The sequence below is a fragment of the Stenella coeruleoalba genome (genome assembly GCF_951394435.1).
Source record: "Stenella coeruleoalba genome assembly, chromosome: 1".
In the NCBI taxonomy this organism is placed as follows: domain Eukaryota; kingdom Metazoa; phylum Chordata; class Mammalia; order Artiodactyla; family Delphinidae; genus Stenella; species Stenella coeruleoalba.
Window position 1 is genome coordinate 7577345 of NC_137169.1, and position 25786 is coordinate 7603130.

General features: G+C 42.9%; 1 protein-coding gene across 4 annotated transcripts in view; it reads left to right on the forward strand.

The window, feature by feature from the left end:
• Positions 1-18092: 18092 nt before the first annotated feature.
• Positions 18093-25786, forward strand: part of UBE4B (ubiquitination factor E4B) — a 111215-nt gene continuing 103521 nt past the window's right edge. For 2 of the 4 annotated variants that reach the window (XM_079946268.1, XM_079946265.1), the window contains exon 1: positions 18151-18820. In XM_079946268.1, the coding sequence (XP_079802394.1) occupies positions 18797-18820 (24 nt within the window). In that variant the 5' untranslated portion in view covers positions 18151-18796. The other 2 variants (XM_079946267.1, XM_079946266.1) reach the window with 2 other exon arrangements.

Genomic DNA, 25786 nt, shown 5'->3' on the forward strand with positions numbered 1-25786 from the left:
ATTTCTTTTATATATATATATATATATATATTTTTTTTTTTTTTTTTTTTTTTTTTTTTTTTTTTTGCGGTATGCAGGCCTCTCACTGTTGTGGCCTCTCCCGTTGCGGAGCACAGGCTCCGGACGCGCAGGCTCAGCAGCCATGGCTCACGGGCCCAGCCGCTCCGCGGCACGTGGGATCCTCCCGGACCGGGTCACAAACCCGTGTCCCCTGCATCGGCAGGCGGACTCTCAACCACTGCGCCACCAGGGAAGCCCTATTTTTATTTATTTTTTGACTGCATTGGGTCTTAGTTGCAGCACTCGAGCTCTTCTTTGTGGCACGCAGGCTTCTCTCTAGTTGTGGTGCACCGGCTCTGGAGTGTGTGGGCTCTGTAGTTTGAGGCATGCAGGCTGAGTAGTTGCAGCGCACGGGCTTAGTTGCCCTGCGGCATGTGAGATCTTCCCGGACCAGGGCTCGAACCTGCGTCCCCTGCATTGGAAGGCAGATTCTTTACCACTGGACCGTCAGGGAAGACCCTGTTTTTTTTCTGTAACAGTAATCTTTTGATGTTCTGACTACCTGGTTTTTGTTGCAAAAACTCATATATTCCGGCTCCTCCCTTACGTCTTTGGAGCTATCTGAGAGGCTGGCTCCTGGGCTTAAGTCCTCAGTAAGTCTGCTGAATAAAACATAATTCTCAGCTTTTAGGCTGTGCTTTTTTTTTTTCAGTCGACATAAATAACAGAAACCAAGTTATTAGTTTGACCTGAAAAGTGGTGACTTTGGAGTCAAATGAAGTCAGAAGACAGTTGTTGATCCAATTAGATATTGTGATCCCACCAAAAAGAAAGAACACAAGATTGTTTCAGGATAGAATCAGGCAGTAGGTGGATTGGCTGAGGTTGCAGACCCAGTCAGATTTGAGAATTATGTAGTGAGTAACCCAAATTGGAGGCTGTGGGCTGTGAGACCACCCCTTTTTAGAAATCTCCTAACATAACAGCATTGCTTTGGGGCAATTTGAAACAATAGGCTCCAGTGGGAGGGCAAAGTTTTATCGGCATTTATTAATTTATCCAAATATGGGGAGACTTCTCTGGCGGTCCAGTGGGTTAGGACTCGGCACTTTCACTGCCGTGGCCCTGGGTTCAGTCCCTGGTCTGGGAAGTAAGATCCCACAGGCGGTGCAGTGAAGCCAAAAAACAAAACAAAACAAAAAAGAAAACAAACATGAAGGACCTGCTTTCCCTAGGACCATGCTAATTCCTGGAATTTAGCAGTGAAAAAAGTGAAAAATTGTTCCCTTCGTGAACCAAAGGGAGGAGATAGGTAATATATATGTTAAACATACAGTGGTAAGTGCTATCAAAAAAATATATATATAGGGAAGGGGAATAGAGAAAACAGGATGTTGCTGGTGCCCTTTTAAGCAAGATGGTTAAGAAAAATCTCAGGAAAGTGTGATATTTAGTCATAGTCATAAAACAAGGAAATAAGCTTTGTGGAGAGCTGGGGGGCAAGAGGACCAGTGCAAAGGGCCTGAAGTTAAAGGATGTCTGACGTTCTGGAGGTGCAGCCAGGAGGCAGCTGGAGCAGGGCTGAGAGTGGGAGGAGATGAGGTTGGCCTTTCACAGAGCCAGGGGACTTTGAGCAATCTTATCTGCTAGACCGCTGCTCAGCAGTACCTGGATCTATCCACTTCAGTTCAGGGTATAGAGCATTTATTTATTTATGTATCTATTCAGTTCTTCAAACCAAGTTATGAGACTCTCAGGTCACAGGAGAAGAGCATCACTCTTAGCAAAGCCGTGAATCTGTCTACCTCCACCTGCAAGTGCACCAGCTCCAGAATGGCTGGCTCTCCTCCATTCCTCCCTTATATAACTTATAAGTAATAAGCAGTAGTTCTCTGCCTTTTTTTTCTAATTTTCTTTGTCTGCATTGGATCTTTGTTGCCGCCCACAGGGCTTCTCTAGTTGCAGTGAGCGGGGGCTACTCTTCCTTGCAGTGCTCGGGCTTCTCATCGCGGTGGCTTCTCTTGTTTCGGAGCCCAGGCTCTGGGTGCATGGGCTTCAGTAGTTGTGGCACGCGGGCTCAGTAGTTGTGGCACGCGGCCTTAGTTGCTCCACAGCATGTGGGATCTTCCCAGACCAGGGCTCCAACCCGTGTCCCCTGCATTGGCAGGCGGATTCTTAACCACTACACCACCGGGGAAGCCCCTAGTTCTCTGCGTTTCTCCTTGTTTTCTCCTCCTTCCTCTCACCTTATGTCTAGGAAACATTTCTTTTTAAAAAACATTCCCCACTTAGGCAACCTACCAAATCAAGATAGGAGTGGTTTTAGTTTGACCCTTCATCCCATTACCCCTGCAGATGTCTGTTTCTTCAGGCATTTTATTAAAAGTTTTAAGCGTTAGAAATTAAAATTCTTCCCATTCTCCAAGGAAAAGACTGGTATACAGTTGCCTATGGTGCTATTTTGGCTCCAGTTGTGAAGAGTTCAGAATCCTCCACGACGGAGTTTTTGTTTCAATCAGGAGACGTCCACCGGGGGAGGGCTATGCGGATTTTTCTGGGCGGCTCTGGGAGCAGCTGCTACGCGTCCCTGGGAGGAAGGGGCGGGTAGCCGTGTCCACGCGGAGCGCGCTGCGCGCGCTGCAGGAGCCTGATGTGTGGGAGGGTGACGCGCTGAGGCTGTTTGTTCCCCAAAGTTATTGCTGGCCATCCTGTGAGAGCAACAGTGAAATAGATGAAATAGAATAAAATAGGGGATTCCTCCGAACGCGAGCTCTGCCAGCCTAGGAAGCAGAGGAAGCCTTCTGGAAAGACAGGAGCTTTCCAGGGAGTGACGCGCGCTTCAGAGGGGCACCGTCTGCGCCACCCAAACACGGGGAAGGGGCCGGACAGCCGGGAAAGAGGGGAACCCCACCCCCGCGTCACCGCCGCCCCCCGCCACACCCTGACCCAGATTTGAAGTTAAGGGAAGTTGGGGTGGAGTGACCCGTCTTGGGTAGCCCCGGATACTGCGGAGGAGCACGGGGACCCGACGCGCCCCCTTCTGGACGAGCCTTGCATCCTCTTCTCGCAGGGCCCTCTGCGGAAGGAAAGAGGGCCTTGCTCTTTCTCTTTTCTTTTCTTTTTCTTTTCTTTTCTTTCTTTTTTTTAGTTTTTAGTGTTTTTAAAAAATTATGGTAAACTATACATAACATAAAATTTACCATTTTAACCATTTTTAAGAGTGCAGTTCAGTGGCCTTAAGCACAGTCACATTGTTGTGCAGCCGTCACCGCCATGCATCTCCAGAATTTTTTCATTTTCCCAAACTGAAACTCCGTCCCCACGAAACAACTCTCCATTCCACTTCCTCCCAGCCGGTGGCAACCTCTATTCTACCTTCTGTTTCTATGAATTTGACTATTCACCTGTGTGGAATCGTATATTTGTCCTTTTGAGTGTGGCAGATTTTACGCAGCATACGTCTTCAAGGTTCATCCATGCCGTAGCCTGTGTTAGAGTTTTCTTCCCTTTAAAGGCTAATACTCCATTGTATTGTGTGGATAGACCACATTTTGTGTATCCATTCATCTGGCAATGGACATTTGAGTTGCTTCCACCTTTTGGCCATTGTGAATAATGCTGCTGTGGACACAGGTGTACAAATATCCATTCGAGTCCCTGCTTTCAACTCTTTTGAGTATATACACAAGTGGAATTTCTGGGTCACGTGGTAATCCTGTGTTTAACGTTTTGAGGAACGGCCAACTGTGTACCACAGCAACTGGGCCATTTCACCAAATTGCACAAGGGTTCCAATTTCTCCACATTCTTACCAACATGTGTTTTCTGGCTTTTTGATAATAGCCATCCTAATGGGTGCATTTTTAAAAATTGTGGTAATTTACACATAACAAAGTTTACCACTTGAACTATTTTAAAATGTACAATTCAATGACAGTAAGTACAGTCACAGTGTTGTATAGCCATCGCCACTGTCTAATTCTGGAACTTTTTTATTACCTCAGATGGAAACCCCTTACCCATTAGCAGTCAACCCTTTCCCCACAGCCCCTGGAAACCATTAATCTACTTTCTATCCCTATGGAATGGCCTATTCTGGATTTTTTTATATAAATCGAGTTGTACAGTAAGTGGCCTTCTGCGTTCCCATGACAGTTCCCTCAAGTTCAATAACTTGTTGGAATGACTCACAGAGCTTTACTTCCCGTTACTGGTTTATCATAAAGGATACAATTCAGGGACAGCGAAAGGAAGAGCTGCATAAGGCAAGGGTAGGGGGACATGGAGTTTCCATGTCCTCTCTGGGTCCTCCACCCTCCCAACATCTCGATGTGTTCACCAATTTGGAAGCTCTCCTGAGCCTCATTGTTCAAAGGTTTTTATAGAACTCAATCTCCAGTCCCCGTTCTTCTCCCGGAGGCTGGTAGTCTGGACAGAGGGTTCCCACCCTCTAATAAAGTGCTTGGTCTTTCTGGTGACCAGTCCCCATTCTGAGGCTATTTGGAGGCGGGGAACACCCTAAGCTGTCTCATTAGGACAAACTCAAGCGTGATCTGCAGTTGCCCCTTATGAATGACAAAGAGACACTCCTATCACTCAGGAAACTCCAAGAGTTTTTGGACCTCTGTGCCAGGAATCAAAGACAAAGACCAAATATATATTTTTAATTATGCCTCACTGCTTTAATTGCAGTTTGGAAAGACATTTTGGCATGGTTCCGTAAAACAAGTGAGAAAATATGATATGCAAAGTATCCCTCTGTCATTTTAAAATGCAAGAGGCCATCTTCATGGTGATTTACTATAGTTAACTATTAGACGCATTTTATCACAATTGCTTAGATTGGATTCAAGTCAGCAGACATTTGGAGAGGTTCACCAAGTGGTACTAGGTCCTGAAAATATGAAACAAAAGTCATAAAAAGTCAATGATAAATTCCATATACATGATTCTAACATTAAGCAGTGAATTGTAACAAAAAAAATTTTTTTAAAGGTCATACCCAAAGCAATAGTTCATTATAAGGATAAATTTTACATAGGTGTAATGAATAGTTTCTTGAATTGTTTGATAACCCAATTAAGCAAGGGAGGGACTTCCCTGGTAGCGCAGTGGTTAAGAATCCGCCTGCCAATGCAGGGGACGTGGGTGTGAGTCCTGGTCTGGGAAGATCCCACATGCCGCGGAGCAACTAAGCCCATGCACCACAACTACTGAGCCTGCGCTCTAGAGCCCGGGAGGCACAACTACTGAGCCCACACACCACAACTACTTAAGCCCATGCGCGTGCGCACGCGCCTAAGGTCTGTGCTCTGCAACAAAGAGAAGCCACTGCAATTAGAAGCCTGCACACCGCAACGAAGAGTAGCCCCCGCTTGCCACAACTGGAGAAAGCCCACTTGCTCTCAGCAAGGAAGCCAAAATTTAATTAATTAATTTAAAAAAAAGAAAGGGAGTGACTCCAGACATAGAAAGGATTTGTGGTTGCCCTGAGGGAAGGGTGTGGAGGAGGGATGGATTGGGAGTTTGGGATTAGCAGATTGTAAACTATTATATATAGAATGGATAAAGAACAAGGTTCTACTATATAGCATGGGAAACTATATGCAATATCCTGTGATAAACCATAATGGAAAAAAAATATGAAAAAGAATGTATATATTTATAACTGAATCACTTTGCTGTACAGCAGAAATTAACACAACATTGTAAATGAACTATACTTGAATAAAATAAATGTTAAAAAAAGAAAGGGGGTGAGTCAAAAGATTTAAATTTCTGGCTAGTTTACATAAAATACTGACACTGATGGAGTTAATATGAAACATAAGACACCATGATGAAGGCAAAAGCAAACTGGTGATTGTGAGTCCTCAATTCAGAGTGTTACTGTTAATCACAGCATAAGAAAATTTATGATGCTCAGGGCTTCCCTGGTGGCGCAGTGGTTGAGAGTCCGCCTGCCGATGCAGGGGACACGGGTTCGTGCCCCGGTCCGGGAAGATCCCACATGCCGCGGAGTGGCTGGGCCCGTGAGCCATGGCTGCTGAGCCTGCGCGTCCGGAGCCTGTGCTCCGCAACGGGGGAGGCCACAGCGAAAAAAAAAAAAAAAAAAAGAAAACGTATGACGCTCTGAAATATCCCAGTTCATGTCTGAAATTTCATAAAAATAGCCCCAAGGGACTTCCCTGGCAGTCCAGTGGTTAAGACTCTGGGCTTCCACTGCCGGGGGCGTGGGTTTGATCTCTGATCAGGGAAATAAGATCCCACAGACCAAAGAAAAAGAAACAGCCCCAAGTTTAAAAACAGTCCTAAAATTTACCTATCCTTACCAATAATGTAATATCCTTACTATAATGAGTTGTGAAGCTAAAAGAAACTTTCCTAAGCTATCAGTAACAAAAAGTAGATTTAGGTCAACCACGATAGAGGAAAGATTAGTTTACTTTTTAAAATCTCTCTAAAAAATTATATTATGAAATTATCATATGAAGAGACAATGAGTATGTTGCAGATAAAATTTATTTAAGGGCGGTTAATCAAACTTATTTTTCTGATTCTTGAAATTCACATTTGAGACTCATTTTGTATTCTTTTTCTTAAAGAAGACCTCCGAAATTGTTTATGTTTTAGATACTACAAAACCTAGATCCATCCCTGGTACTGGTATTATCTAAAATAGCAACTTAAGACTATTTACTTAGTCACTTTTTTTTTTTTTTTTTTTTTGGCCACACCACACATGTGGGATCTTAGTTCCCCTACCAGGGATCGATCCCACGCCCCTGCATTGCCGATTGTTAACCACTGGACCGCTGGGGAAGTCCCTGTCATTTAGCTTTCTAACTAGTGGGGTGGATAATGGGATTTTTTTTTTTTTTTTGCGGTACGCAGGCCTCTCACTGTTGTGGCCTCTCCCGTTGCGGAGCACAGGCTCCGGACGCGCAGGCTCAGCGGCCATGGCTCACGGGCCCAGCCGCTCCGCGGCATGTGAGAACTTCCCGGACCGGGGCACAAACCTGTGTCCCCTGCATCGGCAGGCGGACTCTCAACCACTGCGCCACCAGGGAAGCCCGGATAATGGGATTTTTATTTTGCTCAGGGAGATTCAATTTGGTTCTGCTGAAGTTAACTCCACCCCAGCTCTAGAAGTGAAACATGTGACCCAGACTAAATCAATTAGTGCTTGTTTGTTTGTTTTGGTTACATGTTGTCCAAGTGGTCTAATGTGAGCGGGTTTCAGGATTCTAGCTGGGAAGGATGGGAAAAGACAATCTCTTCCTTACAAGGCTTGGATGAGGAAGTATAACCCACCCTGGGGGCCACCAGCACACGGTGAAGGAAGCCCTCCAGAGGAGCAGGCAGCTACTGCAGAAAACAGAGAGAATCAAGAACCTTGGGTCCACTGTCGAGTCTCTGGAACAAACCTGACCTGAAAATCTGCTCTGGACTTTGCAGTTATGTAAATCGATAAATTCCATTTATGGACGGAGCCAATTTCTCCTGGACTCTTTGCTTCAGTTTATTTATTTATTTAGTCCACGCTGCGCAGCTTGTGGAATCTTAGTTCCCAGACCAGGGATTGAACCCTGGCCACTGCAGTGAAAGCACTGAGTCCTAACCACTGGACTCCCAGGGAATTCCCATTTTCCTCAGTTTATATTACTTACCCAGATATTGAAAATGATAAAACGACACATATGTTCTCAATACAGAAACATGGTGAGGAATGCAAATATGGCCAAATAAATAAATGAAATCCATCAATCCAGGACTTCCACTCTGTATGTCATGTTTATTTTTATTTATTTTTAATTTCTTTTATTTTTTAAAATTTATTTATTATTATTTTGGGCTGCGTTGGGTCTTCGTTGCTGCACGCGGGCTTTCTCTAGTTGCGGCAAGCGGGGGCTACTCTTCGTTGTTGTGTGCAGGCTTCTCATTGCAGTGGTTTCTCTTGCTGCGGAGCACGGGCTGTAGGCACCCAGGCTTCAGTAGTTGTGGCACGTGGGCTCTAGAGCACAGGCTCAGTAGTTGTGGCACACGGGCTTAGTTGCTTCGCGGCATGTGGATCTTCATGGACCAGGGATCGAGCCCATGTGCCCTGCATTGGCAGGCAGATTCTTAACCACTGCACCACAGGGAAGTCTCCCAACTCCCTTTTTTAAACAAAAATTTAAAAAATCTTTTTCTGAACCCCTTGAATCTGGTGTGACTGACTTACTCCCGTGTGAGGTGGTGTCTTCCATTATGTTCCTTTCTTATGCTCACTGACACATTTATCAATTTTTTTCTAAGAGGAGAGAGAGAGAAGGAATGTAGGAGACTTATGATGAAAATATAGCCAAGAGGTAGGTAGTTTTCTCCTGATAATACTTTTCACTTAATGAGGAAATATAGAAGATGAGTTTGTGAGTATTCATCTGATTAAAAACGTAATAAATCTTATTTTTATTCAAATGTAACTGTTCATTAGGTTTTAAAAATTAAAGGAAACTCTTCTAATATTACGTTTTAAGTACATATAACATTCATAGAATTTTTTTAACAAAAAGAGATGGAGTCAGTTCATTTGGCTATAAAATGAAAGTGGGGTCAAGATGTTCCTGCTTTTCAGGGGATTATAAAAATGAATTATCATGTTTTAAAATGCGGGGTAATACTGACATTAGTTGAGATCATTGGAAGGAAGGCTGTTGAGTAGATTTCTCTCAGAATACCTGCCTGCTTCAGTGAGTCAGAGCAATGTCCTCCAAACAAGTAATAATCTCTTTATCCTTTGAGTTCCTCTGTGCTTTCCTGGAATTTCTTTTTTTTGGCTGTGCTGCATGGCTTGTAGGATCTTAGTTCCCCAACCAGGGACAAAACACAGGCCCTCCGCACTGAAACTGCAGAATCCTAACCACTGGACTTCGAGGGAATTCCCACTTGGAATTTCTTTTACGGCACTTTACACTTTTTACAATGTATCATAGTTGTATACGTGTTTTGGGGTTTGTTTTTAATTTTTTTTATTTTATTGAAGTATAGTTGATTTACAATGTTGTGTTAGTTTCAGGTGTACAGCACAGTGATTCAGCTATATATATATTCTTCTTCATATTCTTCTCCCTTATAGGTTATTACAAAATATTGAGTATAATATTGGGTATAGTTCCCCATGCTATGAATAAGTCCTTGTTGGTTATCTATTTCATATATAGTATGAAATATATATATTTCATACTATATATGTATATATATATTTCATATATAGTATGAAATAGTGTAGGTGTTAATCCCAACCTCCTAATTCATCCCTCCTGCCTTTCCTCTTTGGTAACCATAAATTTGTTTTCTATGTCTGTGGGTCCATTTCTGTTTTGTAAATAAGTTCATTTGTACAATAAATTTTTGTTTTTAGATTCCACATATAAGCAATATCAGATGATATTTTTCTTTCTCTGTCTGACTTACTTCACTTAGTATGATAATCTCTAGGTCCATCCATGTTGCTGCAAATGGCATTATTTCATTCTTTTTTTATGGCTGAGTAATATTCCATTGTATATATATGTACCACATCTTCTTTAGCCACTCATCTATTGATGGACATTTAGGTTGCTTCCATGTCTTGGCTATTGTAAATAGTGCTGCAAGGAACATTGGGCTACATGTATCTTTTTGAATTAGAGTTTTCTCCAGATATATGCCCAGGAAAGTTGTGTGTCTGTTTTATGTCTCTCCTTGACTGTAAGGCATCTTATGGGTAGGAGAATACTTAGCATGTCTTATTCACCAGTTTGTCTTTGTAGCTTGTATACTGCTTTGCCCACGATAGGCTTTTTTTTTTTCTTTTTCCTACTTTTTTTTTTGTGTGTGCTTGTGGGATCTCAGTTCCCTCACCAGAGATTGAACCTGGGCCACAGCATTGAAAGCCCGTAATCCTAACCACTAGGCCACCAGGAAACTCCCCCATCATAGGCTTTCAATAAGTGGTTACCAAATGCACGAACAGATGACAGAGTGAGTCAGCAGTACTGGTTTTCTTTCCTGGATTTGGTGACCACATCTGCTGAGTGTATCAAGCAACCCCAGACATTAGGCATAACAATGTAATCCTATAAAAATCAAATTCTACTCCAAGCAAGCAGAATTCTGAATCCTAAGCCCAAGTAAGAGTCAGAATACATAAATTTCAGATAGTTAACTTTTAGAGACATTAAGTCAGTCACAGACATTACCTGTGATTCTAGCCAGAAACAACATCTAATGATTAACATGGCCTCATAAAGCAGTAGGCATTCTTTGGCAGGCGTGCTGTATCATTTTAGGCAAGAAGAAGGTTAAAAATCTAGAAAATTGCTAACAGCAATAGCAAACAAGATTTATGTAAGAAAAAATCTTGCTATTATTTTCCTTTCAAGAGGAAATACACTTTTCCAATTTATAAGATAAGAATATACTTCTTAGGGCTTCCCTGGTGGCGCAGTGGTTGAGAGTCCGCCTGCCGATGCAGGGGACACGGGTTCGTGCCCCGGTCCGGGAAGATCCCACATGCCGTGGAGCGGCTGGGCCCATGAGCCGTGGCCGCTGAGCCTGCGCGTCCGGAGCCTGTGCTCCGCAACGGGGGAGGCCACAGCAGTGAGAGGCCCGCGTACTGCAAAAAAAAAAAAAAAAAAAAGAAAAAGAATATACTTCTTAGAAGGTAAAGGATTTAAAGAAGACATCAATAGTATACAGAATCTACTTTTCCCTAAATATTCAAAAATTTCCCTCTCAACTGATAATTTCCATTAACATACAAGATATACTATTATTTCTCCCAATATGAAAAACAAAACAGTTTTACCCACTTCTCCCTCCAACTACTGTCCCATTTCTTTGCTCTTTTTTGCCATAAAACGGCTTGAGAGAGTTGTCTATTCCTTTATTCTTTCTTATACATACCTAGATCAGTTTCCTGCCCCATCAATCCACCAAAACTGTTCTGAAGGTCACCGAAGAGCTGCTTGTTGCTAAATTCAATGGACAATCTCCGTCTTCATCTTAAGTCATCTGTTGACAGCATTTGAAACAGCTGATCATTACCTCTTTCTTTCAACACTTTGTTCACTTGACTTTGGTCAGAGACACCACCGTCTCCTGGTTTTCCTCCACCTGCAGGCCAGCCATTGTCAGTCTCCCTTGCTGATTCCTTTCCTCCTCCTTGCTTCGTCTAATCACTCATCCCATCTCATGACTTCAAATTTTCACCCATGCACCAAAGTTGCTCAACTGATGTCTCTAGTCTGGACCTCTCTCCTAAACTCCAGCACTATATGTGCAGCCATCTACTTGGCATCTTTACTTCAAAGTCTAGTAGATATCTTAGACTTACCATGCACCAAACTGAGCTCCTTATCTTCCCCTCAGAGTCTGCTCCACCCATAGTCCTCCCCATCTCAATGAATCACAACTTCTCTTTCTACCAACACTTGGAGTCATCCTTGACTTCTCTCATTCTTTTCATTCTCACCCTCCACTCGCCAATTCTGTTTCCTATTTCTTCAAAATATAACCAGAAGCCCATCACTTCTCCCTACCTTGCTTGCTGCTATCTTGTCGAGCCCTCAGCACCTCTCACCTGGATCGCTGAGCCAAGAGGTGAGAACCTGACTGGTCTCTGCGCTTCTACTCTTATTCCCTACTGTCTGTCTTCAATGTAGCATCGAGAGAGTGATCCTTTTAAAACCTCGGAGAGATTAGATCACTCCTCTGTTCAGAATGCTCCAACAGCTCCCATCTTAGGGTAGAAAGCCACAGACATTACTTTCTACTTTCCCTAACATTCATCCTGCTTCAGCCACACTGGCCACCTGCCAGGCCTATTCCTGACTCAGGGCCTTCTATTCCCTCTGCTCCTCATATGCTCTCCCACTGATATCCACCTGGCTCACTTCCTCTGTCCCTTCAGGTCTTTCTTCAAATGCTACTTGCTGAGTTAGGTCTTCTCTGACCACTCTCTCTCTCCCTCTCTCTCTCTCTCTCTCTCTCTCTCTCTATATATATATGTATATATATGTGTGTGTGTGTGTGTGTGTGTATATATATATATATATATATATATATATATTTGGCTGTACCAGGTCTTAGTTGCAGCACACGGGATCTTCAGTTGTGGCACACGAACTCTTTGAGGCATGTGGGATTTAGTTCTCTGACCAGGGATTGAACCTGGGCCCCCTGCATTGGGAGCATGGAGTCTTAGCCACTGGACCACCAGAGAAGTTCCTTTTACTTATTTATTTGAATTTAAATTAATTAATTTATTTTTGGCTGCACTGGGTCTTTGTTGCTGCGTGGGGGCTTCCTCTGGTTGGGGCGAGTGGGGGCTACTCTTCATTGCGGTACACAGGCATCTCATTGTGGTGGCTTCTCTTGCTGCGGAGCACGGACTCTAGGCACCCGGGCTTCAGTATTTGCAGCACGCGGCCTCAGTACTTGTGGCTCACGGGCTCTAGAGCGCAGGCTCAGTAGTTGTGGCGTGCAGGCTTAGTTGCTCTGCGGCATGTGGGATCTTCCCGGCCCAGGGCTCGAACCCGTGTCCCCTGCATTGGCAGGCGGATTCTTAACCACTATGCCACCAGGAAAGTCCCCTTTATTTATTTTTTTAGTTAATTTTTTTATTGGAGTATAGTTGATTTACAATGTTGTGTTAACTTCTGTGGTACAGCAAAGTGAATCAGCCATACATATACATATACCCACTCTCTTCTAGACTCCATTCCCGTATAGGTCATTACAGAGCACTGAATAAATTTCCCTGTGCTATACAGTAGGTTCTTATTAGTTATTTTTTATATATAGTAGTGTGTATATGTCAATCCCAATCTCCCAATTTATCCCCCCCCACTCCTTTCCTCCTTGGTAACCATAAGTTTGTTTTCTACACCTGTGACTCAGTTTCTGTTTTGTATACAGATTCATTTGTATGACCACCCTCTTTAAAACGGAAACACCAATCTCCAGCATTACTCTCCTTCTTGGACTTACTTTAATCTATAGCACTTATCATGTTGGCAGAGAGAAGAGGACTCAGCACTGAGCCTGCAGCTCTACAATATTTAAAACTTGGGTGAAAAAAAAAAAAGAAAAAAAAAAAAACTTGGGTGAAGGAGGCAGCAAATGAACCTGAGGAAGAGCTTCCAGTGAGGCAAGAGGAAACCCAAGGGAGTGTGGCCTCAATGAAAGGCAATATAGGGGAACGTGTTTCAAAAGTGCTCAACTGTACTGAATGCTGCTGAGAAGGCTGATAAATACTGGATACAAAAAATGGAACTGGTCTTGGCTAGATGGAGATCATTGGCGATCTCAACAAGAGAATTTTCTCAGAATGGCACAGACAGAGGATAGACTGGACTGAGGAATAAGGGAAGTAGCGGAAATAATATGCAAAATGTCTTTTGAGATGTTTTGCTGTGAAGGGAAGCAAGTAAAGGAGGCATAGCCCAAAGGAGATGTAAGGTCAAGGTAGGGGTTTTTAAAGTTAGCGTTCCTAGAGCAGAAATGTGTCCAGTGGGGAGAAAGAAAATGATGATGCAAAAGAAAAAGGATAAATTCTGGACCAAAGTCCTTAAGAAGGTGGGAGGGGAAGGAATCCAGGGTCCAGGTGCAGGGGCTGACCTCTGATGGCAGAAGAGAAAACAGAATATACTGTACTTATAGATGTAGGTAGCTTTGTAGATCATCAGGAAGACAAATTTTGGTCCAGTGAACTCTCTATATCCTGGCACTTGAATAAAAGCTATCCTAAAAGATTATAAGTTCTAGAATTTACCTTCACAAATGCCTTTTAATTGACTAGGAGGCTATTTTTTACTTTTTCTAAAGACTATTTTATTTATTTATTCTTGGCTGTGTTGGGTCTTCATTGCTGCGCGGGGGCTTTCTCTAGTTGCTGAGAGCGGGGGCTACCCTTCATTGCGGTTCATGGGCTTCTCATTGCAGTGGCTTCTCCTGTTGCGGAGCATGGGCTCTAGGCATGCGGGCTTCAGTAGTTGTGGCATGCGGGCTCAGCAGTTGTGGCTCGTGGGCTCTAGAGCGCAGGCTCAGTAGTTGTGGCATACGGGCTTAGTTGCTCTGTGGCATGTGGGATCTTCCCGGGCCAGGGCTTGAACCCGTGTCCCCTGCATTGGCAGGCGGATTCTTAACCACTGCGCCACCAGGGAAGTCCCTATTTTTACTTTCAAGTGAAAAAAACCCCACAAAAACTCCTTTCCCCTTATAAAATAACAAAATCTGCCCAAAGTATACTTTTATTTTCAGTCACGTTTCAGTTTGTTCTCCTCCTTTATCTGTTACTAGTAATAAAAAGTACTTTTGCTAACTTCTAGGTAATTCTGAGAACTAATTTGTCTTGGGCCTTGATGCTTGGTAGTTCCCAAATGAGGCAGACAGATTATTTTGCATGATCTAAAGGGGGTAATATAATGCCCCCTTTAGAAGATGGAAGATGGAAGAAACTGAGCAAAACAATGAGCTAAGTATCATGAACACCTCTGAGATACTCTTATTTACGATTTTGTGGGAAAGCTTCCCCTAAGGGAAGTGGTAGGTACTCCAGCACTTGGGCAGTTTAAAACACAACTGTAAAAGGCACTAAAAAACATATTAGAGGGATTCATCCTGTAAAAGACCATGGGAAATACAGTACATGGCTAAAGAGAGTTCACTTTTAATTGTTGTGATTTTACAAAATTCATTATATTTGCAGAAAGAGTACTTTGGAGTTGAAGAAAAAGAAAGGGAGTGGAGTTGTCACGCAAATGGTAAAAAAAATCCCTGTATTTCTTAGTCTTAAAATAGTGAGACAGCTTTAAAAGTGAATTCTATGTCAGAAAATCCAAATGTCATAAATCATAAAAGGTTAAAGCTAGATTGGACATGGAATCTATGGTGAATAAAATACTGTGGCATTTTCACAATATCACTACTCAGCAAACAAGCATACAATCAGTACTTTATCTTACATTTTTCGAATACCCATTTTGTTCTAGATATTGTATTCCTGTGATGTATAGACAGAGATATTTGTGTGATAGGGAAAGAATTCAGGGGAAGCAAGACTTCTAATCATTTTCCCATTTGACTTGGGGCAGGCCATTTAATATTCATAGTTTCACTTTCTCCAGCCACAAAATGGGAAGGATATTTCCTATAATATTTGAATATTGTTACAGATGGAATGTTTGTGTCTCCTGCAAATTCATGTGTTGACACCCTCCCCATGTGATGGCATTACTTTGCAGAGATAATTAGGAATAGATGAGGTCATAAGGGTGAGGCACTCAAATGAGATCAGTGCCCTTATGAGAGTTTCTAGAGAGTTTGCTTGCTCTCCGTTCACAGTCATGTGAGGATACCAGCAGAAGCTAGTACAAGCCACCTGGAAGAGGGAGTTCACCAGATTTGATCATGCTGGCACCCTGACCTCTGACTTTGAGTCTCCAGAACTAAGAAATAAATTTCTATTGCTTATAAGCCACTCAGTCTATGGTATTGTTATAGCAGCAAAAACTGACTAAGAGAAATAATAAATGATTCAATATGCCTTATAAAAGTGAATGTATTACATCAAAAGCACAAATGACAAAAGAAAGAAATTGGACTACATCAAAATAAAAAAATTTGTGCTGCAAATGATACGATCAAGAAAGTGAAATGACAACCCACAGAATGGGAAAGATATTTATAAATTACATGTTTGTTAAGGGACTAATATCCAGAGTATATAAAGAACTCTTACAACTCAAAAATAAAAAGACAAATAACCAATTAAAAAATGAACAAAGGATTTGGACAGATATTTGTCCAAAGATATACAAATAACTAATAAATACATGAAAAGATGCTCAATATTGTTAGCCCTCAGAGGAATGAAAACACAAAACTGCAATGAGATACCACTTCACATCTACTAGTGTGACTATTCTAAAAAAGAGATACTAACAAGTGTTGGTGAGGATTGGAGAAATTGGAACCCTCATATGTTGCTGGTGGAATGTACAATGGTGTGGCACTTTGGAAAACAGTTTTTCAGTTGCTTGAAAAGTTAAACATAAAACCCAGAAATTCTCCTCCTAGGTATATATCCAAGAGAAATTAAAACAAATGTCCACACAAAAACTTACACATAAATATTGATAGCAGCATTATTCATAATAACCAAATAGTGGAAACAACCCAAATGTCCATTAGCTGATGAATGAATAAACAAAATGTGGTATATCCATACAATGGAATATTGTTCGGCATTAAAGAAATGAAGTACTGATATATACTGCAGCATGGATAAACTTTGAAAACATATGCTAAACAAAAGCAGCTGGACAAAAAAAAAAAAAAAAAAAAAAAAAAGCAGCTGGACACAAAAAGCCACATAGAGTAGGATTCCACTGGTAGAGACAGAAAGTAGATTAGTGGTTGCCCAGAGGGAGGGGAGGGGAGAATGGGGAGTGACTGTTAACAGGTACAGGGTTTCTTTCTGGGGTGATGAAATGTTCTGGAATTAGTGATGATGGTTGATAACTGTGAATATTCTACAACCATCGTACACTTTAAATGGGTGAATTGTATGGAATACGCATTACACGGCAATGACCACGTTTAAAAAAAGAAGTAAATGTACTGATATCAATGTCAACAGGCGTCTAAATTCTGGCTTACACAGAATTCCTTTCCTGGAGAGCAGATAATATGTAAAGTCAGCAGTGGTCTAATTTTACTTACAAATTCCTTACATATCTGGTTGTCAGGTTACTATTTTAAGTAAGTAGCAGGAAAAAAAATTGTGACTTTTAATTCTGGAATGCAATCTGTAATATTATGGTTAAGTAAACCATCCCATACATTACATTCTTCGTAGGTGGCAAAATCTGGAATTTCATGACACTGTTAAACATTGACCACTGTTTAGACTTGTATATTATAAAATATTTGCATTCTTCAGAGAACAGATTTGTGGTTGCCAGAGGGGGATAGTGCGTGGGCAAAATGGTGAAGGTGGTCAAAAGGTACAAACTCAGTTATAAGAAGTCCTGTGGGTGTCATGTACAGCATTGGGACTATAGTCAACAATACTGTATCATATATTTTAAAGTTGCTAAGCGAATAACTCTTTAAAGTGCTCATTCCAAGAAAAACAAAAAACAAAAAAACAAGTATGTGTGGTGATGGGTGTTAACATATTGTGGTAATCATTTCCCAATATATACGTATGTCAAATCATTATGCTGTACACGTTAAAACTAATACGATGTTTTGATCACACACATTTCAATTAAAATTTTTTTTGTATTCTCGTCCAGGTGAGGACGATGGTTTCTTTTCCTTGGCTCCACAAGTCTTCCTTGTGTTTGTGTATGCACTTCAAAGTTTTCTGGGTCTCAAACCCATTTATACTTTCAAATTTGGAACACACTTTAAAAAAAAATCAGAAATTATCTCTCTAAAAGAACAAAGTGAAATGAAATGAAGTTCTGCTTGTGTTAAAGTTTTCTTCCAAATGGGCTTTCCTTGCGGAGGAGGAAGAGTCTACGTAGAAAGGTTTTGCAGAATGTGAGCGGTCAGGCTGGTAGAGAACGCGCATCGCAGAAAGGAGACGTTTTCCGTTTCTTTTAGTTCGTTTGGGCGGCATCGTGGACAGTCGAGAGGCGTTTGTGAGCCGCTAAAGAGAAAAGCCTGGGAACAAGGGAGGCGCTGTGGGCCCGGGTCGCGGGCGGGAGTCCCCTTCTGGCCAATCTTTCCGTTGTCTGCAGGCCCCGTGCCCCGCGGCCTCCGCCATCGCCCGCCCACGTGGCCCTCCCGGGAACCTACCTGGGCCGGGCCCGCGCACCGCTCCCCGTGCCGTCGCCATGGCAACTCTCCGCCCCGCCCCCCGCGCTCGGCCGGTCCGCCGGCGGCCCCGCTCGCCCCTCCCCCCGCCCCGCGCGGCTGCCGGGGAGAGGGTGGGGCGGAGGCGGGAGGAGACTCAGGAGAGAGGAAATCGGCCGCGCGACGCCCGCGGCCCATTGGCTGCCTCGTCCTGGGGCCAGAAACCCCGCCTGTCTGACGGGGTCACGTGATCCCTTTCAAAGATGGCCGCCCTGTTGTTTTGATGAATAATACTTGGTGGGGCGAGGGGGTAAGAGTAGGGGTGGAGGGGTAGGAGGATTTACTCTTCCAGCCAGAACATCGCGAGTTCGGTCCTCCCCCTCCCCCTTGCCCAGGCTCCGGCGTGGAGGCGGGGCGTGGCCGGCCTGCTTTGGGAGGGGAGGAGCTTCTCTCCTCAGTGCTGGGCTCTGCCTGGGCGGCTCTGGGGTCGCCTTGCCTCGGGGCACCCACTCTGCAGTTGAACACTTCCCGCCAGGGGGAAAGGGTTGGAAGGAGAGCACGATCTGCTGGAGGAGGCGCAGCTGCCGCGCCACCACCACGAAGACACAGTAGGCTCCGGGCACGAGGAGAGCTGGAGACCGAGCTCCCTAGTCTGGGTAACCTGGGAAGCAGAGGGTAAAAAGTGGCGCCTTACGGTAACCCTGTAGCAGCAGCAGTGGCGGTCAAAGGAGGCTGCTCGTGGCGTAAGCAGCTGTAGGAGTCTCTGGGGCAATTGGAGTGACCGACGCCAAGGCATTTCACTGCCTCTCGTGTTCTTATTTTTTAACCTCTGACTATGCAGTTCTGAAACCTCCCCCATTCGGGGGACCAGACAGCCCGATAGACACCTTCCACTCTCCTCCCGCCCTGGTCTCAAAGAACAGAAGATCTCTCCTTAACGCCTTTCACCATTAAGAGGAAAGCGATGGAGGAGCTGAGCGCTGATGAGGTGAGGAGGTTGGGGGACACCTTGGGAGATTAGTTGGCAACTCTTTGGCGCTTTGGATAGGGTTGATATTGCGCCAGTGGTGCCTGGCCTTTGGGCAGGAATGGAGATGACATTTTCTAAGAATTAAATGAGTCCCTCAGAGGGTCTCCGGTTGTATTCTCTTGTATTCCTTTGCCTTCTTTTTCCATCCTGAACTCCATTTGCCTCTTTTCGAGTCTTCTTTTAGGGTCTAAAGAAGAGGAGAGCATACTGAGGCTTTCATTCTTTCCTTCAGGGTATTTAAGCAAAAAGGGCTAGATTTACATCAAGTTGTGTGTGTGTGTGTGTGTGTGTGTGTGTGTGTGTGTGTGTGTGTGTGTGTATACGCGCGCGCTCGCGCATGTGCGTGTGCGCGCGCGCGCCTTACTGCAGAGATCTAAAGAATAATTTTGGGAGGAATCATAATGTATAGGTGTATGTTTTTAAAGGATTTGAAATCCCAAGTATGTGTGGCATTTCACTGTATAAGTTAATTAAACATTACATATGTGTTTGGGGGTGGTCTACAGACAGATTCTTCGATATTTAACAAAATATGCATCTTCTCAATAGCTTCGTGAATTACAGTTAAATTCTAGCAATTTAACAGACCACTAATGGCTTCTGGTATACTCCTCTTTCATTATGCCTTTTTCTAGTTTTTGCCCCTTTCAAATTTGTGTTTTGCTGTAACAGACACTGAACAGGAAGCAAATGGAAGCAAATGACTTTGAAAATTCCCCCTATTATCATTTCTGAAAGGAGTCTTACAGATCCCCTTCTTGATGTTTTCAAGATTATTTAATAATAATAAGAAAAAGTGGCATTTAGGGTACCAGGATTTTCCTGTGACTCTGTTGACTTTTCCCTTCTTTTTTTTTTACAAATAGGGAGCTTCCCTTTCAGGACCCCTGCTGGCCTCATTCTCTTCCACCTACCATTTCTTCCACAGTTCATGTAAAACTTCTCTACAGTATTATGAAAGTAGTCATCCATCAGGTTGGTTGTACTGTAAAACTTCCATGCTTCAGTTTTAGCTGCAGAGCAGTCAGTATATTTACCTAGGGACTAAAAATCTCCAGAGATGAGGCAGGCAAGTGGTGGGTTAAGGGTCACATAGGAAAGGAAGCAAATAATTTTGTTGGTTTTGATACCTGGCTTTTTGGAAAGTCAGGATTGCCCATTCTTTGTTACTGATTTTGTTTTCTAAATACATCAATAGTGTAATCTTAAATTAGAAGAATATTGAACAATTTCTTTGATTCAGGTAGGAACTATCAAGAGATCCTCTTAGAGGCACTTTGTTTTGTGTAGTTTTTTTAAGGTGCACCCCCTTTTTTCTTTAACATTAATGCTAGTGGATCATTTCTCTTAAGGCAGAGAGTTTTTTAGTGAGTTTTGTACCTCCAGAAATTACTTTTTTTCTTGACATTCTTTAAATTGTTCCTGGTTTAGAAGTTTTTACATACTTGAGTTTTCACTAAGAAAACCATTAAAGCATACAGACCGGTTAAAGAACTGTATAATCTGAACTGTAGCTCTTCACTTTGTCCAGTCCTTGAGGAAGGTATTAACTTTTTTTTTTTTACCATATATGGAACAAATATAATCATTGTGGAGGAGATAGACATTTTTCAAGGTCAACAAAATATTAAAATAAATGTGAAAAATTAAATTCACTAATATAAGATCAATATAAAATTATGTTCAACAAATTAGTTGGCCTGAACACAAAGGGACAGTTCAATAACTGGTAATTTTACTCTCAGCATAATCTAAAACAAATATTTTACGGGGAAGAAGCTTAAGTTTTTTTTAATCCATTTCCTGTAATTCTGGGATTAGGTGAACAGTTCTCAACAGAGACATTTCCAGAACTTTTGCCTTATTGTTACTCTATTGGTGGAAACTTGTGTCACAGATAGGGTAGTTGACATTTATTTGGTTAGAAAATAATAATTTATATTATTGAAAACTCAAACATGTATCTCAGGGTGTAAACAATCAAGACATTGATCTTTCAATCTAAATTAGGTATGACAGAGTTTCATATTTTAGCAAAATGAAAATATGTGAAAATGTAGTCCATGAAAAATAGAGCCTGCTATAACCAGGGTAGTAGCTTTAGAAGATTTTACATTATGGGTACTTTTTGGTCCCTCTTATAGATCACCTTGAATTCTTGTACTTTTCTTCTCTTGTGCTTTCTAAGTAGAGTATTTCTTTAACTTCAGTGCTGTTTATATAGCACATTACAATGAGCCCTTTGCTGTATAGAGCAGATCCATGACTAAGTTTATTCTCTTCAGGAGCCTGCATTTCAAGGCATCATTATTTACATTGCATTCATTCTGTACCCTGCTCATGTGTTTTTTTGTTTTTTTTTTTATACCAAAATGATGCTCTGAGTAGGGCAGGTATTTTAAACTGGTTTTCAACTATGGTGATGATGTGTTTTCATTGAAATGATTTTCTTTTTTTTTTTTGCAAAATCTGTATGACCTAGTTCATCTTCAAGAGGGCTGGCTGGGATTCAGGGTGTGGTCAAGGTTTTAGAAGTTGTCTTCCTTCCCAAATGCAGAATATATGACCTTGGACATTTTAGCAGTGTTTTTTCAGTGGAAAGGGACCAACATTTATTAGCAGTCTTAGAAACCTGCTCTGTGCCAGGCATTTTACAACCATTGTCTCATTTGATAAAACAGTGCAGTCCAGCAGTTCCTTAAATTTTCCTTGTTTTATAGGTGAAGCAGCTGAGAATTAGGTTAAGTCCATAGTGCCCTGGCTTAGAAGTGACAGAATTGGAATTCAAACCCAGGGTTCCTGATCTAAAAGCTCTTTTTACTGTATTTTACTGCCCAACAACTGCCAATAAATTCACCACAGCTTCTACATAAATATCCTACTAACATGCTTGATCTGCATAGTTTTTCTGTAAAAGTGTTGTTTTTTATGAATTCATTCATGATGTGATCAAGTTCCTAGTCTTTTTGGTGCTGACTCTCATCACACCCCTCCAAAATCATTCACTCAGCAAACATTTTTTAAAAAGATGCTGTTGGGGCTTCCCTGGTGGCGCAGTGGTTGAGAGTCCGCCTGCCGATGCAGGGGACACGGGTTCGTGCCCCGGTCCGGGAGGATCCCACATGCTGCGGAGCGACTGGGCCCGTGAGCCATGGCCGCTGAGCCTGTGCTCGTCCGGAGCCTGTGCTCCGCAACGGGAGAGGCCACAACAGTGAGAGGACCGCATACCGCAAAAAATAAAAATTAAAATTAAAAAAAAAAAGATGCTGTTGCTTTGTGACCACCTAGAGGGGTGGGATAGGGAGGGTGGGAGGGAGACGCAAGAAGGAGGAGATATGGGGATGTATGTATATGTATAGCTGATTCACTTTGTTATAAAGCAGAAACTAACACACCATTGTAAAGCAATTAAACTCCAATAAAGATGTTAAAAACAAAAGATGCTGTGCATTTCCAGCAATGTGTTAGGTAGGTTAGGAGAAACACAGTCTTTTTCTTAAAGAAATTATTTAACTGGGGTTAGGGGATGGGTAGAGATAGAGATAGCTAGGAGTCCAGCAATTACAATACAGGGTGCTAAGAGCTGTTGTGGACCTATGCACAAGACAGTAAGAAAAACAAGAAGGGAGCCCTGTTGGCTTAGCGTCTTAGCGAAAACTTTCAAGAAAAAGCGATGCTTATGCGAAGGGCTCTTGAAACCGGCTGTGAAACTGGGGAGCTCAGGAAACCACAAGAAGTAGTGGGACTGGAGACAGGATTTGCCTGGGGGAGTGGCCGCAGGCAGACAGGCACCAGGTCTCGGAGGGTTTTCAGAAATGCTTAGGAGTTTGAACTTTCTCAGTAAGACTATCAGAAGCCTTTGAGGAATTTTAAGGGATTCGAAAGATAACTGGCAAGGGTGTCGAAGGTGGATAGGAAGAAGGTGGCTGCTGTTGCTATGGGAACCAAGGCAGTGGAGTCTCAGGCAAGGCCTTGGCAGTGGGAAAGGAGGAGAGCAGACATCAGAAATATTGAGGATCTAAGTTAACCCACTTCTGATGATAAGTTTGATGTGAAAGAGGTGGACGCAGGGGAAGAAAGAAAAAGATGACTCCTTGGTTTCATTGGAGGAGAGAGAAGGAATTCCAGACAAGGAGCAGATTTTGGAGAAAGCAGATTTGTTCCTTTGGACCACTGAGAGATGAGCTGACATAGAGGCGCCAGCCCTGGCCTTTCTGCTCTTAACATCTCCATCTCTGACCTTTTCTTTGTAACAGGCCTCAGGACCTAAGCTCACTTTTTTTCCAGTAGATCATTGCTAACACGCACTTGATAACCAGGATTCTCCTTCCTCAAGCCTGGAAGGAGAGTGGGATGTTGCCTCCCAGGCCCCTTCTCCACTCCTTTTTGTTCATTTTAGCCAAGAAACAGAGAATGGTAATGATAATAGTTGATATTTATGAAGCTCTTTATATGTGCTAAGCACTTAACTTGCTCAGCAAGGTTGGTATTAATAGCCCCGTTTTACAGATTAAAAAGTTGAGGCTGATAGAAATTAACTTGCCAAAAGGTGGACAACGAGGAAGTGGTAGAACCTGGATTCTAATCCAGAGTCTGATCCCAGAGTTCTTAATCCCTTTGCTAAACTACCTCCAAAATAGGAATAATCTCAGCCAGATGTAATGGTTGCAGCATTTTTATTGTCCCTCTTGAGATGGGAAGTGGAAGCCCTCGTTATTGCTAAGAGTGGAGCTTATCAAATAGCCCTCTACTCTTTTAGGGGAAAAAGACAGAAAGACTTCTGACAACGGGTCCTTGGGTCTTCAGGCCTGTGCTTGGCACAGAATGCATTTTCTCAGAAGGTACTTGTGGTGTGTCCAGGTGGAGAGAGCTTCTGTAGCAGCTCCTTCAGTGATACTTGCCATTTACTTGCTGCATGTCAGACACCACACGAGCCTTGCTTGCATGGAGCTCCTTTCTAGTGGGAGGAGACGTGATAAACAAATACATACACATAAGATGTCATTTGGTGACAGTGCCACGGAGAAAAATAAAATAGGCTATAAAGGGATGGAGAGCAATGCGAGGAGTGTGTGCAATTTTAGGAGGCGACTTTCAGTCAATTCTGAGGTGCCCCAACCTTTTTTTTTACTTCACATTTTCACATCTTTGAAATTGGGATGCTTCTTGGTGTAATCACGGTTGGCCACGTGGTAGTTGTGAAAGTTGTCATTTCCTGTTTATGTGTAAACCTGGTTATACCTGTTCATGTTGTTGTACCTTCAATTAAATGCTGTGCATGATAAATATAGTTGCTATTTTAAATGCCTCCCCCCAAATTACACTTTGATTAGCAGTGAAAGCATATGTTACTTTGTATGCAGAGAGAAATGGAAATAGCAGTGGGGTCTCAATTTGATATTAGTAAAGGAAACAAAGAAAATGTTGGTGAAAGAATGACCACAATTTCATATTTTATTGCAAAGCAGCAACCAAGTGCATTAGGGAGCCGTAGAAAGGCAGAAATCCACAAGTCTCTGAAGCTGTGTCACATTTTGAAATTGAACATACAGTTAGAAGGACTGCCTTTTACACCCAGGCAATGCAATTGAAGGTCAGAGACACTCCACCTTCTCAGAAAGAAATTTCAAAGCAATGAGAGGCTGGTGTAACTGATTACTACTCTGGCCTGGTCTGTTGTTAAGGTATTTTGTTGTGGTTTAATGGACAGTAGTTTTTTGTCTTGGTGGTGCAAAAAACAACGGTGCAGTTTACAGTCAGTGACATTTTGTATTTGATGACATATGGTATATGCCCAGCTTTGTTTTAGATCATGAGGATATATGAATGAACAATACAGGCAGAAATCCTTGCCTGCATGGGGCTTACATTCTGAATTATGTTTTTTTTTAATTTATTAATTAATTAGTTTATTTGGCTGCGCCGGGTCTTAGTTGTGGCATGTGGGATCTAGTTTCCTGACCAGGGATCGAACCCGGGCCCCCTGCATTGGGAGTGTGGAGTCTTAACCACTGGACCACCAGGGAAGTCCCTGATTTATGTTTTAAAAGAATCACTGTGGCTGCTGTGAAGAGAATAGATAAAGGGGGAAAGAGTGAAAATGGAGAGAAAGGTTAGGAGGCCAGTGCAGGAGTCCCAGGACCAGGGTTTGTAGTGGAGAAGGTGAGAAAAGGTCAGATAGAGGATGGTCAGATATTTTGTGGGTAGAGCCAATAGGATTGGGTGATGGGATGGATGTGGAGTGGAGTCAAGAATGGCCATCTGAGCTGGGATGTCATCGAGTGGACCGTTGTAACAGTTGAAATAGCACGACACGAAATAGCAGCTGCTTAAACCAGATAGATGTTTATTTCTCTCTAAATAGAAGTCTGGGTAGGAGGCTGGGGCTGCTGTGGCAGCTCCGCGCTCATTAGGGGCCCAGGCGCCTTCTGTCCTGTTGTACCAACTCTCCTAACGTATGGCATCCATCTTTTGGTCCACGTCTGTCTGCACTGTAGCCAGAGGGACGAGAGGAGAGGGGAAGGAGAAGTCATGCTCCTCGTTAATGGCACAGCTTGGAAGTTGCACAGATCACTCACTTCTGCTCACCTCCCATTGGCTAGAACCTAAGTCACGTGGCCACGGCTCCTGGCTGGGAAGCTGAGAACTGCAGTTCTTACTGGGTAGCTGTATGCTCATCTAAAAGCTCTCTCACGTTAGAAGGGGAGTACAGTCAAGGCTGTTCTGTTCAAACCCTTCTTCCAAAACCTAAAACACACGCTCTGCTTTCCTGAAGAGGCAACCTTCAGTTGAGTCCAGAATCTCTGGGTGATATACCATCCAGGAACCTTTAGATTAAAATGCAGGTTATCAGCTGCTGTTCCCTCCCCGCGCCCCCGCCCCACCATGTGCTGTGGTGGAGTAGGATAGAATCATGGAAATAAC